At 40.5% G+C, this 15,181-nt stretch overlaps 1 protein-coding gene across 5 annotated transcripts in view; it reads left to right on the top strand.

Annotated features, from left to right (window-relative positions):
• The window catches only part of IPCEF1 (interaction protein for cytohesin exchange factors 1), a 200,158-nt gene that overhangs the window by 179,060 nt on the left and 5,917 nt on the right, over nt 1-15,181 (top strand). For all 5 annotated transcript variants that reach the window (XM_043888010.1, XM_043888014.1, XM_043888012.1 and 2 more), the window contains one exon: nt 13,149-13,342. In XM_043888010.1, the coding sequence (XP_043743945.1) occupies nt 13,149-13,342 (194 nt within the window). The remainder of the gene's footprint in view (nt 1-13,148; nt 13,343-15,181) is intronic.

Raw genomic sequence — 15,181 nt, 5'->3', positions numbered from 1 at the left:
GCGAGCTGGGGCTACTCCCCAGGTGTGGTGTGCGGGCTTCTCCATATGGTGGCTTCTCTTGCAAAGCATGGGCTCTAGGTCACGTGGGTTCAGCAGCTGTGGCTCCCGGGCCCTCGAGCACAGACTCAGTAGCTGTGGCCCATTGGGCTGAGTTGCTCCGTGGCATGTGGGATCCTTCTGGACCAAGGATCGAACCCGTGTCTCCTGCACTGGTGGGCAGATGCTTTGCCACTGAGCCACCAGGGAAGCCCTAAAAATTTATTTACTCTTTTCAGAAAATGAGTATTTGTATGTGGATGTAGAACGCTAAGGTGGATTGTAGAAGGAATGTTGAAAGTCGTGAATGATTTGATAATTAAACAGTCAAGTGAGGCTAAGTCCGGAGGTTACTTCTGTAGAGGAGGTTGCATGTGGAAAACTCCAGCTTCAAGGCCGTTCATTGCCCACTAGCGTTGCTTAGTCGCTCAGTGGTGTCTGATTCCTGCAACCCCGTAGACTGGAGCCCTCCAGGCTGCTCTGTCCATGGGATTCTCCAGGCAAGAATACTGGAGTGGGTTGCCATTCCCTTCTCCAGCCCACTGTAAGTGTCACTAACCAAATGCTTGCAACTATGAGACATGTGTTCACAAAATAATGATACCTTTTCACCAATCCGAGATAAAAGTTTGAGTTTTCTTTGTTATTTGTTTTAATTCACTATTTTTTTTTGAAGGATAATTGCTTTACAGATTTTTGTTGTTTTCTGTCAAACTTCATCATGAATCAGCCATAGGTTGTTTCTGTTTTGTTTGGTCCCATGTCCTCTGCTCTGGAGCTTGTGGTGACTAGCTCAGCATTTTGTCGATGACATCACCTCCTTGGTTCAAAACATGCACAGAGCAACCACCTTCCCTGAGCTATCACCGCAGACAAGGGCTGGGTCCTAAGCGAGTCGGCTCCTGGGGTGCCTGCCCATTTACTTAACAGAAAGAGACAATCTGCGTGTACTATGGAGAGCACCACTAGAACTTTAAAACCAAAGGAGAGCACAGCTTATGTGTTTAAAAAAGAAAAAAAAAATCATTTTAAGTCTTAGCAAAAGAAGGAGTTACTGGAGTGTAGAAATGAAGAGTGTGGGCCTTCTTAATGTTGTTAAGTCTTCAAGTCGTGTCCGATTCTTTGCGACCCCTTGGACCACAGCACGCCAGGCTTCCCTGTCCTCCACTGTCTCCTGGAGTTTCCTCAAGTTCATGTCCATTGAGTTGGTGATGCTATCTAATACTTCTTAATATTCCATGGTGATTGGTCCTTATCTTTTGTCCAGACTAACTTTAAAACAATGATTAGTTTTCAATCATGATGGGTTGTTCCTGATGGTCTGTGCCTTATTCATTCCACTGTCAAACAAGCTTACCTGATAGAAGATACTTAAAAATGAGAGAATGATGAGTTGACCGGCTAAATTTCCAGGATCGCCAGCCACGGTGATCTGATGGTGTAAATGACTGCTTCGCCCCCTCCCCCAGCTTCATCAAGGACAGTTCTTTAAGTTCTCAAATTTTCATAGGTACCCTATTAATTTGATATTTGGTATCAGAGTAATTTTGGAGAAGGAAGAGGCACCCCGCTCCAGTATTCTTCCATGGAGAATTCCATGGACAGAATTCCATGGTGGGCTACAGTCCATGGGGTTGCAAAGAGCTGGACACGACTGAAGTGACTTAAGATAGCACAGCACATCAGAATAATTTAGGCCAAGGATTAGAACTCTACAGACCTTGGTGTGTGTGTGAGTGTGTGCGTGTGTGCATGTGTGTGTGTGCGTGTGCATGTGTGCATGAGTGTGTGCATGTGAGTGTGTGTGTGTGTGAGTGTGTGCATGTGCGTGTGTGTGTGTAGCCTTTATTTGGATTCTCAGGCTGGGAGCTCCTTCTCCAAGTCACGACAGGTGTCACCACTGTCTATGTCCTTATCTGAAGATGCTTCACACAGTTGAATTACCTGCCAGGCCCCTGATGGCATTATATTTTCAAGAAAGCTTGAGAATAGGCTATTTTATTTTGTTAATTTATTTAGTTTTCTGGCCATGCTCCTGAGGCATGCGGGATCTTATTTCCCTGACTTCCCTTGTGACTCAGATGTTAAGGAATCCGCCTGCAGTGCAGGAAACCAGCATTCGATCTCTGAGTTGGGAGGATCCCCTGGAGGAGGGCATGGCAACCCACTCCAGTGTTCTTGCCTGGAGAATCCCATGGATAGAGGAGCCTGGCGGGCTGCAGTCCATGGGGTCGCAAAGAGTCAGACACGACTGAGCGACTAACACTTTGACTTTTAGGGATCGAACCCACACTCCCTGCGTTGGAAGTCTGGAGTCTTAATCTCTGGGAAGTCCCCATCTGATGGCATTTTTGTTGGATACCCTTAATTAATGCTAATGATCTACTTTACTTTAGTAAATAAAGTTATTGCCAAAATAACCTGCTCCTAGAGGTGAAGGAGGTTGGGTAAGGGGGAGAATGGAAATAGCACCACTGATGAGTAAGGGGAGATGGGTCAATATTGGACTGTACACGATAGAAGGCAGGTGATTCAGGCTGGCCTCAGCTTGGGGAGGTGCTGTCATGTGAAGGTACTGGACTTAATTTGCACCTTTGTGGAAGTTTGAAATTGATGTAAATTTTGAGGCCAGTGATTCACATAAAAAGGAAATAATTTTCAATTCAACATTAGAAACTTCTTTTTAACATTGAGAATTGTTCAAAATTGAACAGGCTCCTTGGAAAGTAATGCGTTCCTCATTGATGAAGGTGTTTACTCTTTCTGAGACAACCATTTTCATTGGGTATTAATTGCATATTATGTGTTGATTACAATTTTTGGTCTTATGAAGATATACTAAAGAGGGAATTTAAGCATCTTGAACTAGATTGCTTCTAACTTGTTATTTAGAAAAACCTTCCAGATACAGGATGGGGGAACTAAAGAAAATAATGAAAAGGACCATATTTACTTTTTCCTGTTACCAACTCTTACTTTAATCGTTGGACCACTGGTAGGACTTAAAAGTTTCACGCATGCACAGACAAACTTGCACACATGCACACACACACAGCATCTAGGATGAGGCTTCAGAAGCAAATGAGAATAAAATTCCATTATCATTCATTCTCAAGAGGTAACTCTGCAGATTGAGTTTTCCTTTAGGACGAATGATCTGATAGTCATGGGAAGATGCCTGCAGTTCTTGTCCGTGTCTAGTGTCATTCTGGGCATGTGTATGCTGCAAAGCCTGGCTGAGTACCAACAGCTCTTTTAATCTTCAGAGGAAGGAACCAGGTATTTTCACATTTTGAGTTAGGTGCACAGTGACCAGTGAAATCTGGGTGCTTCTTCAAACAGCTGCACACAAAGGTATTCCTTTGGGTAGAAAGGAAGAGAAAATAAAACTATTTTTCCCCTCATTGATTTGTTGGCATTTGCCATATGGTACAGAATGTTTGCTGATGCTTTTCTCCTACTGCTGGGGATTTGGTCAAATTCCCAGCAGAGTTAAGCCACAGAAAGTCATTGCTATGGAAACAGCAACCCAGTTTTTGCTTGCATTTGTGATGACATGTTGAGTAATCAGGTTGTGTATTTCTGTGTGTGTATGTTTTACATATGTGTTTGTGTGTTGGAAAAGAGGTAGCTTTTCATTTTTCTGATTTCTAAAAATTATTATTTTTTATCTGCAAATTGAAAAAGAAAAGTGCTAAAATTCCTATGTCGGAAATATGGTTCAGGATGCTTTTATTAATATGACAGGGATTGAAGTTTCAACAAGGTCTATGATAGGAGTTAGGATTTTAGATTAAATCCCAGTCTCAAGATGTGTTTGCTGGAGAAAGAGGCTTTTATCCTAGAAAAGATTCTTAAAGGTTAATAACTGAGCCCAGAAATAAGCAGACAGCATGTATTATAGCCTTCTTTTTATTTAGACAATGAGAGAAATATTTTACAGTTGGTATGCAATTAAAATTGTAGTTGCTAGAATTTTATACTGAAGTTATACCCTTTTAGACATCTTCCTCCACAGAGTAAACTGTTTAAACAATACATGATGTTAATTGCATTCTATTGCCTTTCCACATTGGTAGATCCAGAGGTCTTCAGACTCTTCACTGAGTCTTTCCACAAAGCAAAGCGGGGAAAGAGATGATGAGGTTAATGGAATGTTCATCTCAGCTCAGTTTTATCCTGTACTGTTTCTTTTCTTTTATGAAAGGTTATTTGGCCCATGACTCATGCCTGTGTGATGATGACTCACAGTGTCTTTTTCTACTTATATTATGTTGACAGTGTAAGACAGTTATACTTACTCCATGAATGAAGTGGCCATACCCTGGATGCTGACAAGTTGAATAATCAGTAATAAGTGTGTGTGATAAGTTGTGTCTGACTCTTTGTGACGCAATGAACTGTAGCCCCCATGAACCACGCTCCTCTGTCCATGAGATTCTCCAGGCAAGAATACTGAGTGGGTTGCCGTGTTCTCCTCAATCAGTAATAAGACTGATACCCAATTTATGAAAATAAATTGTCAAGTAGAAGTACAGCAAGATTGAATGTGGGAATCATTTTGAATAGAATGCATTTTTAATGAAGATATACACATAACTAGAGGATGCATGACATCGAAGGAAAGTGACATAAATGAGCCAAATTTGGAATTTAGCAACTACCCAAAACCTGACCAAATACCAGTTTTATGTGCATGGTGATGTTTTTTGTCTGCTTAGAGCATGAGCAGATGTAGACATTTTTTTGTCTGCATTAACTATTTCACCTAATCCAAGGTGTTCTTATGATTGGAAGAATATGTTTTAAAAACAAATGGAATCTTTGTTTTAAAAATGTAAAAAGCTACTTATTAGAATCTTGGGTAATGAGCTCAACCTCAGGTTATTTCTGAAAATCACTGCCACACAGGCAATAATAATAAAACAAAAAAAGCAGCAGACACTGAGGGTCTCCCCATGGACTAGGTTTATTCTTATCAATAAAAGCAATGATATAGTATAGGGGTACTAAGTTATCTTGCTTAATAGAAACATCAAATATCCATGAGAAAATATTAATAGATATCTGACTGGTAGAGAAGGTAAATCAAATATAGGAAATGAGAAACCAAAGTAAAATTAGTCTTAGAGTTACAGGAACGCAAGATTATCCTTGGTTTATACTCGGATGCTGTCTCTGACTTTCTCTCAATCTGTTTGATTTTTTTCTTATAGAATTTCCTTTACCTGCCATCATTTTTTTAGACCCCGACTTTGCATTCTCCATTTCTGTGCCCTTATACCTTTGTTGTTTTGGGGGTCCAGCCTACCCTGATAGCTCCTGATGTGAACTGGTTCATTATCCCCAGGTGCCTGGTTCAAATGCCCAAGCAGAGAATCTGATTCTCCAGCCTGTGTCTTAAGTTGCTCACCAGCTTATGAATTTCGTCTCCTAGGACTGAGTGCCCTGTGAGAACAGAATTTAAGGTATAAAACCTGGGCACCTCAGAAGCAGGGGCTCTGGGTGGAGACTTTTCCCTTGGAAGACAAAGTTGAGGGGCCAGAGATCTGAGCCTTGGTCTTGCCCGCTACCATCTTGATGACTATGCATTATCTGACTTGAAATCCTCTTCCTTGAATTTCATTCAAGGACAGTGTATCAAATATTTTTATAGCATAAAGCATAGTGTTTAAGGCAATGAGCTTTGGGTCAGAACTTAGATTTGTTTCTTTGTGAATTTTGTCAAAGTTTTTAATCTTTCTGTGTCTTGACATTCTCTCCTTTATATCAGGATTAATAACACTTCCTTGTAGGGTTGTTACAAAGGAATTAAGATAATGTTGTTATAGTAGTTAACTGCCTGTTACACAGTTAAAAATTCAGTAGGTGAAAGCTGTTTCCACCAGCATCAACAGCAGCAGAGATAAATAGTCAGTCTGTCTCTAAAATTATACTATGCTAATATTCTTGGTTAGTAGTATCCTTATGAGTAAGATGAGTTGTCCAGATTTATCTTAGTTGCATAAATTAAATTTGTGTGTCATTATGATTCTAAATTTGACTGTCATTATGTAGAGCTGTCAGAATCATTAATTAGACGAGGCCTGTAAAATGCTTTTAATCTCTTTGCATCAGGTGCTATTGTTGTTTAGTCACTAAATCGTGTCCAACTCTTTGAAACCTCATGGACTACAGCCTTCCAGGCTCCTCTGTCCATGGGATTCTCCAGGCAAGAATACTGCAGTGGGTTGCCATTTCCTTCTCCAGGGGATCTTCCCGACCCAGGAATCGAACCCACATCTACATTTGGAGCAGGATTCTTTACCATTTAGCCTCCAGGGAAGCCTGTCAGGTGCTAAAGTGAATGACATTTGTAAAGTCTTAAAGTCTGAATGTCCAAATGACTGTGTAGTTATATCTTCGCTTTGTAACAAGTAACTTCCATAGTCTTTCTTTTCTCAAGTACTTAGAACACTGCATATGAAACAGGAAATACTGTTTTCTATGTAAACTTTTTAAAGTGTTTCATATTTAGGAATGACTGTCTTCCTTGGGAGATCATTTAGATTTTTCCAACCTCAAAAAGTTTCCCTTTCAAATTCTGATATGAAATAGGAGGTGTGAATTCCCCTCTTGTCTCCTGAAGTCGGCTTTTATGTTCTGAACAGAAAATAAAAAGCCCACAGTCTAGAAAGCTCAAGGAAGCACCAAAAATAAGATAGTGGGGGAGGCCAAGTTGACAGTGCAGCATTTAAAGAGATAATCTTCATACAGTGTTCTCGACAACCAAATTCCAGACTTACTGGAGCGTGTGTGTCCTGTCAGAAGCACACAATAGGCTGAGTACGTGGGAGGTAGCAAGAGAGGAGTGCATGCGTTTGGCATCCTCTTGAAAAGGAAGGAACTAGTAACTATTCGTTAAAAGTGTTGTTTTGTCTTTTGTTCATGTCAACAAGAAAGATCTTGCTAAAAAAAAAAATACCATCCCTTTCTTGAGTCTAAATCATTAGATTATTAACCTAAATTTGGAGAATGTTTTATGTCTGACCCCTTCAGACATTCTGAGTGAGTCCAACAGAAGTAAAGGGTTGCTAATATTAACCTCAAATTCCTACCAATTCAATGTATGAGATAATGATGCTTTAGAGCAAGGATTCGGGATCCTCCTTTGAGCAAGCCAGATTTTTTTTTTTTTAAATTAAGCTATGGTGCAGAGAAAGAGATGCTGCTTTCTGGATGAGTCCCAACTTTCTGGTTGTAATTTCAGCCCCTTTCTCTTCCAATGAACTGAGACAGGTTTTGTGTGACTAGCTGTTGGGAAGCAACCCAGCCTTGCTACTCAAAGGATGCCCAGGAACCAGCCATTCTGACATCACTGAGGAGCTCGTTAAAAATTTAAATCTCAGTGCCTGCTGTCCTGGACTGAAGCAGAAGCTGCATTTTAACAAGATCCCTAGGTGATTGCTTATTAAAGTTGGAGGAAACTCATCCAGAAGCGCACAAGCCTGCACAGCGTGGAACTGAACTCTTGTTCCTAATTTTGCACCGATTTACATTTTGGAAAGATTGCATGCTGTTTTTCAAGAATCTCCACATTTTTTTCTCATCTGTAATGTAAAAATAGTTTTCATCTTCCTCGGCAAGGAACTTGTAAGGCTTGATGAGATAGACTACAGCGTGCCGTATGAGAAGAAGGAAATTAAAGTCCTGTTATTTTATGTAAGAAGAATGAAATAGGCACTTGAGAGGAAGGATAGCAATTGCATGGGAAACACTTGATTGTCAGACAAAATTCATTTTATTTTGCCACAGAAGACAAAGGAGGTGAAGATAATGAACTTGGCTTCTGTTTACAGTGGGAGAGAGACCAAATGCCCTTCCTGCCAATCATTTTTTGTTATTTTGCTTTTTTTATAACCTGGTAAAATAAGGGAATAATCTAGTGTTTTCTAATATGAAATTAGAATTTAGAAAAATATTTACATAAAAAAAGATGAAAAGGAGATTACAAAAAAATACTACTTTATTGAAAAGCCTTTGAAAGGTGTGGGGGTAGCCCTGTAAGATTAGCCAAGCAATGCTAGTCTTCATGTAGTGATTAGTAAGGACTTTCATTTCTGCTTTGAGGTCGGGTGTAAGCTGTCTTTGATATGCTTGTACCCTTTGGGTCCTTTTTTGTCCTATGCTCCTACTTATCATCTACTTCCATTTTTATTGGATCTTCTGTTTATGGTCCTATGAAGACCTAGGCACCAGCCATTAGCGACAGTAAAATAGTGTAAAATCCCCATCTAGGTCATGGACAAGGCTGGGTCACAGGTCTTACCCCTGAATATCTAGTAATATGTTGTGTATTCCACAGATTATTATGCAAAAGAAGCAATCAGGGTATTTTCTTGACTCTTAACATCATCATTTATTATCTTCTCAACTTTACCTTTGTGAGTGATTCTGGAATCAGGTAATTAGAGGTCAGACATATAGAGTCTTCTAGTCTCAGGTTTCTTTTGAAGAGGGATGAAGAGATGAGAGGTAGAATGTAATGGTAATCTGAATTCATTTTTCTCCATTTTTCCAGCAGCTTAAAATTTTCTATGAATATACTCACTCTTTACTACTATCTCCAATTTCTAAGTGAATCCCAATGAGAAAGTGTTTGTTTTTTGAACATTGTTTGGTCATATTTTAGGTAAATTGTATTAACATTTTGTAATTACAAAAGGTCCACTTTACCTGCATATTAATTTGAAACGTCCACTATTTCTAGGAGAAGCAAGTTACACACACACACAGACACTCACATACACATCCCCATGGCTAGTGCCCTGAAGTTTAATTTAGCGAAGGAAATGGGGGTGGGGGTGGGGGGAGAGGGAGATAACATGTGATTTTTTAACTTAAAGGTAATATATATTCATAAAAATGTATTAAATAATATAAGATTATCCAAATAAGCCGTCTTCTTGTTCATTTAGGGAATGTACTTTATACCATTTTATTCCAAGATCCTAAAGCTTATTTTCATCCTTACTGATTTATTGTCTGTCAAATTAGATATAAGATCTTATAATCATTTTTACTCTGGCATAATTACAAATTAACGTGCTAGTCAAAAATAATTTTATTTTCTATCACAAGCTTTAGCAGCACAACTGAACATCTTGGTGCACACAGGGAAAATAAACCTTCTGTTTGTTTTTGTTGTATACTTATTTTGCTGATTTCTTACAGTTTGTTAAATATATATTATTTTAAAAATACTGTGGTATTAAAAGCTATGTGAAAAAAGTAAGTGAAAGTGTTAGTCGCTCAGTGCTGTCTGACTGTTCACAACTCCATGAACTGTAGCCCGTCAGGCTCCTCTATCCATGGAATTCTCCAGGCAAGAATACTGGAGTGGATAGCCATTCCCTTCTTCAGGGCATCTTCCCAATCCAGGGTTTGAACCCGGGTCTCCTTCATGGCAGGCAGATTCTTAACTGTCTGAGTCACCAAGGAAGCCCTAAAAGCTATATATATTCACACTTTATTTGAAGTAGAGTCCTGCCTGCCTATCTGTAAAAAAAAAGATGTATAAAATTCTTGTGATCTTGTGGGACTGAAATCTCGTGGAGTCCTCAATGCTAACGTTACCCTCTAGGAGTCAGATGTCTTTTAATTTCAATTTCTTAACACTTTCTAATGTCTCCAGCTTAACTCCAGGACTGTTACCAAGCTTAGTATCGTTCCTATGCAAATGTCATCAGTTATCATGATAATCTTATTAAAGCCTAATTTTTAACAGCTTTATTGAGATATACTTCACATATGCATGCTTGTTCAGTTGCTCAGTCGTGTCCAACTCTTTGCGACTGCATGGACTGTAGCCCACCAGGCTCCTCTGTCTATGAAATTTTTCAGGCAAGAATACTGGAGTGGGTTGCCATTTCCTTCTCCAGGGGACCTTCCTGACCCTGGGACTGAAACTGTGTCTCTTGCGTCTTCTCATTGGCAGGTGGCTTCCTACACATACCATAAAATTCACACATAAAAAACAGTTCAGTGGTTTTTAGTATGTTCATAGAGTTGTACAGCTCCACAATCCAGTGTGAGGTGTGGATCACACCACACACAGGAAAACCCCATACACATTAGCGGTCATTCCCGCTTTGTCCCCTCCTCAGCTCCAGCCAACCACTAATCTACTTTCTATATCTATGGATTTGTTTATTCTGGAAATTTTATTATAAATGGACAGTACGGTATGTGCCTTTTGTGACTGGCTCCTTTGACTTCAAAGAATTTTTCGCAGTTCAGCCATGTTTTAGTATGTGTCAGCACTTCATTTCTTTTCATGACTAATACTCCATTCCATGCCTGTACCGTATTGCAGCAGTTGATGAACATTTATTTACACTGTTGTACGTTTTGTTTGTATCTTTCATGACATTCATGCACAAGTTTTGTGTTAACGTATGTTTTTAATTTTCTTAATACATAGTTAGAGATGGAATTGGTGGGTCATATGGTGGCTGACAGTAAAGAATCTATTTGCAATGCAGTAGACACAGGAGACATGGATTTGATCCCTGGGTCAGGAAGATCCCCTGGAGGAGGGCATGGCAACCCATTCCAGTATTCTTGCCTGGACAATCCTGTGGACGGAAGAGCCTGGTGGGCTACAGTCCATAGGGTTTCAAAGAGTCAGACATGACTGAAGCGATTTAGCACACACACATGGTAACTCTACAGTTAGAATTTTGAGAAACTACCAGATTGTTTCCTAAGGTGGTGGGTCCATTTTACGTTCCCACCAAGGACTTTAATGTTCCAGTTTCTCCACACTTATGTCTTTTCTAATTTATCCATCCTGGTGACTGTGAAATAGTATCTCATTGTGGTTTTGATTTGCATTTCTCTAATGACTAATGATATTGAGCATATTTTCATGTGCTTATTGACCAAAGCCTTCGTTTGATATCTGCACCGACTGAGCCAAAAAGTCTGTGTTCAAATGTAGTTTTGAATATTTCCCTCCTTTTTTGATATTGTTTTGATAGGAAACAAAGAAGTTTATTGACCATTACTATAATTTAATTGCAAAGTTAACCCAACATCTTTTCTCTCCATTTTATGAAAGGGTACTCTGCATGCTTATGGACCTTCTGGTAGTAGAAGGGGGAAAAAACATTGCCTAAAGACACTTAATTTTACAAGAGTAAACTGTGAAGGAAGTGAGTGTGCTTAGTTTTGATGCTCCTAGACTACTATTGTATGATTTTTTATCCCCTTTGGAGAGACTGTTTTTCAGTTCTCCTAAGGCCATGCTTTCTATATGATCCTCTATCAATCTTGTTCTCAGGATGGGAACCAAATATCATAAGTTCCTGCATGCATAGAGAAAACTAAGAACTGCATGGTAGAAAAGAGTCTTACTGTTTATCTTTCCCAAGACTGTTTCAGAGACCAAAGTGAATAAAGGACTGAAGTTCTTAGTAAGAAATTAAAGCAGCAGCAGGAGATGATTTTCCTTGAGTAAATTTCTATATCATCTGAGACTCTTGCAGTTTGCATATGACTGAAAACAACATCCAGATTATCTTAACAAAGGCAATGGATTGGCTCCCAGGAGCTCCGAGGACACTAACGGTATCACCAAGATCCATGTCTCAGTTGTATCCTATGGGATTGGCTCTGTTTTCATGACTCTTGGCATGATTCCTGGAATCTTCCAGGTCATATCATCACATCACTCAATTTAGGAAAACAGGGAGATTGATTGCCTGATACTCCAAACTGAAGTCTCAGAATTGAGTCTCTTTGGCCCCTTCAGCCTGATCTGAGAGCCACATGCATCCCTAGATCAGTGACTGTGGCCAGCATGATGGGACTGCCTAAATATATAGGGTCCCCCTGAATACTGGGTGGAGTCACTTCACTGGAAGCATTTGGGCTGAGGCTGGCAAGGCCTTAGGAAGGAAGAGAATGGGGCATCTGGTGTAAGAAATGATTATTATCTGCTCAAAGCCACAGACCACAGGCAGATTCCTTCTTTCAAAGGGCAGTTCTAGGAAGGACATTAAAAAGGGATCTGAGACAATGGTTCTCATGCTTTAGGGTGTATATTGGTTTGCAAAGGTTTTCCTGTCCCACCATTGTATTTGAGAAGCAGAGAACTTGTTTGATTTCACATGTTCACAGGTGAAGAGGAAATTTTCCCTAGGATGAATCTTCCCCTGAGTCCCACCACTCTGATTTAGATGATATTTGGACAAGACTTAGAGTTGACTTAGAGTTTGAGACTTAAAGCTGAGTGTTGGAGTGGGTTAAGACTTTTGGCGATGTTAGGATGAATGAATGTATTTTGCCTGTGAGAGGAACATGAATTTTGGGAGGCCACAGGGTATATACTTCCTAGGTAGTGCTAGTGATAAAGAACTTGCCTGCCAGAGCAGGAGATGCAAGAGTTGCAGGTTTGAGCCCTGTGTGGGGAAGATCCCCTAGAGAAGGAAATGGCAACTCACTCCAGTATTCTTGCCTGGAAAAGTCCATGGACAGAGGATCCTGGTGAGCTACAGTTCCCGGGGCCACTAAGAGTCGGATGCAACTGAGCACGCAGCACAGAGGGTGTACTGTTATGGGTTAGTTTTGTCCTTCCAAAATCCCTGTGTTGAAGTCCTAACTGAATTCATCTCAACATCTCCAAAAGTCTGAATCCATTCCAATTATCAACTCTTAAGTCTTAAACTCTAAGTCAACGCTGAGTCTCGCCCAAATATCATCTAAATCAGAGATTGATGTCCCCCTAATCAATATGACTGGTGTCTGTAAAAGGGGATATTGGGACACACCGACACGCCCACCCTAAGACACCAAGTGAAGATGAGTCCTGCTGCCAAGAGCCAAGGAACCGTCAAAAGTTGGGAGAGAGGCCTGGAACAGATCCTGCCCCAGAGCCTTCAAAGGGAACATGGGCTGTCGTGACTAAGTGCCATCAACTGAGTAGCTTAGACAATAAAAGTGTACATCTCACCATTGTGGAGCCTGGAGGTCTAAGATGAAGGTGTCAGGAGGATCTTGTTTTAGGGCCACAGTGTCAAATGTTCTGTCCTTGATTAACTGGGCGTATTGTTGTTTTTTTATTTTAATAGAAGAGACAAAAGCACCTGAAGATGACGAAATGGAGAAGCTCTACAAATCGTTAGAGCAAGCTAGTCTGTCTCCTCTTGGGGACCGACGACCTTCAACCAGAAAGGAGCTGAGAAAGTCCTTTGTCAAGCGGTGCAAGAATCCATCCATAAATGAGAAACTCCACAAAATACGAACTTTGAATAGCACGTTAAAGGTAAGAAACTCCAGACGGTGGATGAACTCTGTGGATGTGGGGTGAGAAAATGCTAGGTGTGTGGAACAATCCATGCTAACCTCGGTGTGTTTATGTGGCTAGAGGGTGGGGAGAGGCAGTAAAGCCAATACAGTCTCTACAGGGTGAGTTGACCCTTGACATTCCTAAAGCCCTAGGGAATGCAGTTTTTACAATAGGTCTTGATTTTTGCATTCACTCTGGCATAAAATCTCAAATATTAAGCTTCAAGATGGCAAGGATCATGTGTAACTTGTTTTTGTACCCTTCTACCTGGAATAATAAATGTTAGAGACAGTCTGAGATAGTCAACTTGTGGGAGTACACAGTAATATTTAATAAGATCTTGGGATTTCACCTGATTCATTAAAGGAGGCCATTCTTCTATACTAGATCCAGAAGAAAATGTCTACATTTTAGAGACAGCAGAGACTTGGGTGACTTCAAGCTGTTGAATTTGAAGCTACAAAACACCATGAGAGCTGGGCAGTGGGAAAGAGATACTTCCTGGTAGCAGGGGATTTCATCATGAGAATAAGGGGCAGTGTACTGGATGTACTGGAGCTATTTCTAGGGCCTCCTGTAACTGAAAGGGTTCTTTGTAGCAAGAGCATCCTGCTTTCACATTTAGACGACAGCAGAAACAAGGGGAAGCCAGAAGACTTTGTAAAATAGTTCTGAATTAGCAGAAGATTTAGAGATTCTGAAAAGCCTTGGCAGACCTGAAATTTAATTCTGTTTTGTACATGTCCTTTTCTATCTTATGAACATGAATCCCTTTCCGGGAAGAAATATCAGCAAGCAAAAAGACAAGGCTATAAAAGATGACTGAGTGACTTAGTCAGATGCCCCTGTTCATCCATAGAAAACCTAAGCACCCTAAAAGCCTTGCTAATATGGGGCTGAAAAATAAAAGGCAAAGGTATATTTTATTTATAGAAAGAAAGCCCAAATGTCGAGAAATTTCCCTAGCATTTAATGATGAAAAACATCACTAGCACTCATTTCAAAATCAAATATGTTATATTCTGTCGTACTGGGTTGGCCAAAAAGTTCACTGGGTTTTTCTTAGGATGTTACTGAAAAACCTGAATGAACTTTTTTGGCCAATTCAATATTTGCAGAGTTGTGGTTCTCTGTGACCTCTTGTTCTTCATGTACTATAGCCACAGAATCGATGAATCCAACAGATTTTTCTTTTCTTCCCAGGTTTTAGTAATCTTTTAGCTAGGCGACAAAATACCCCCAAACACAGCAGCTCCAGGCACTAGACATTTATTGTCTCACAGTTTCTGGGAGTCAGGAGTTTGGGTGTGGCCTTCAGTGTTTCTGCTTCCATGTGTCTCATGAGGCTGTAATCCAGGCACCAGCTGGGGCTATCCACATTCCTCCACTGGGGGAAGGTGTGCTTTCAAGCTCTTTCATGGCAGAGTTCAGTTCCTTACAGGTTGTTGGACTGACGGTCTCAGTTGTTCATTTGTTCACTGTCTGTGGGCTGGAGGCCACCCCCAGTTCCTTCCCATGTGAGTCTTTTCATAGAGCAGCTCCCAAAGTAGAAGCTGACTTCCTGCAGAGCGAGTAAGGTGGGGAGAGTGGGCAAGCAGGGTGGGTCATACCCCAGCCTCAGGAGAGACCTCACATTGCATTTACAGTGTTCTATTCAGTAGAAGCAAGTCGCTAGGTCAGCCTCCCTACAGTCAAGAAGGAGAATTACAGAAGGGCATAAATACCACGGAGCAAGGAACGTTGGATTATTTCAGCCCCACCCAGCTGCACTCTCTGAACATCACTGGAAAGAAGGCCTTTCCACAAATCCCTTAG

The sequence above is a fragment of the Cervus elaphus genome, chromosome 26, assembly GCF_910594005.1.
Source record: "Cervus elaphus chromosome 26, mCerEla1.1, whole genome shotgun sequence".
In the NCBI taxonomy this organism is placed as follows: Eukaryota; Metazoa; Chordata; class Mammalia; order Artiodactyla; family Cervidae; genus Cervus; species Cervus elaphus.
Note: the sequence above shows the minus strand (reverse complement) of the source record. Positions and strands in the feature narration are given on the sequence as shown.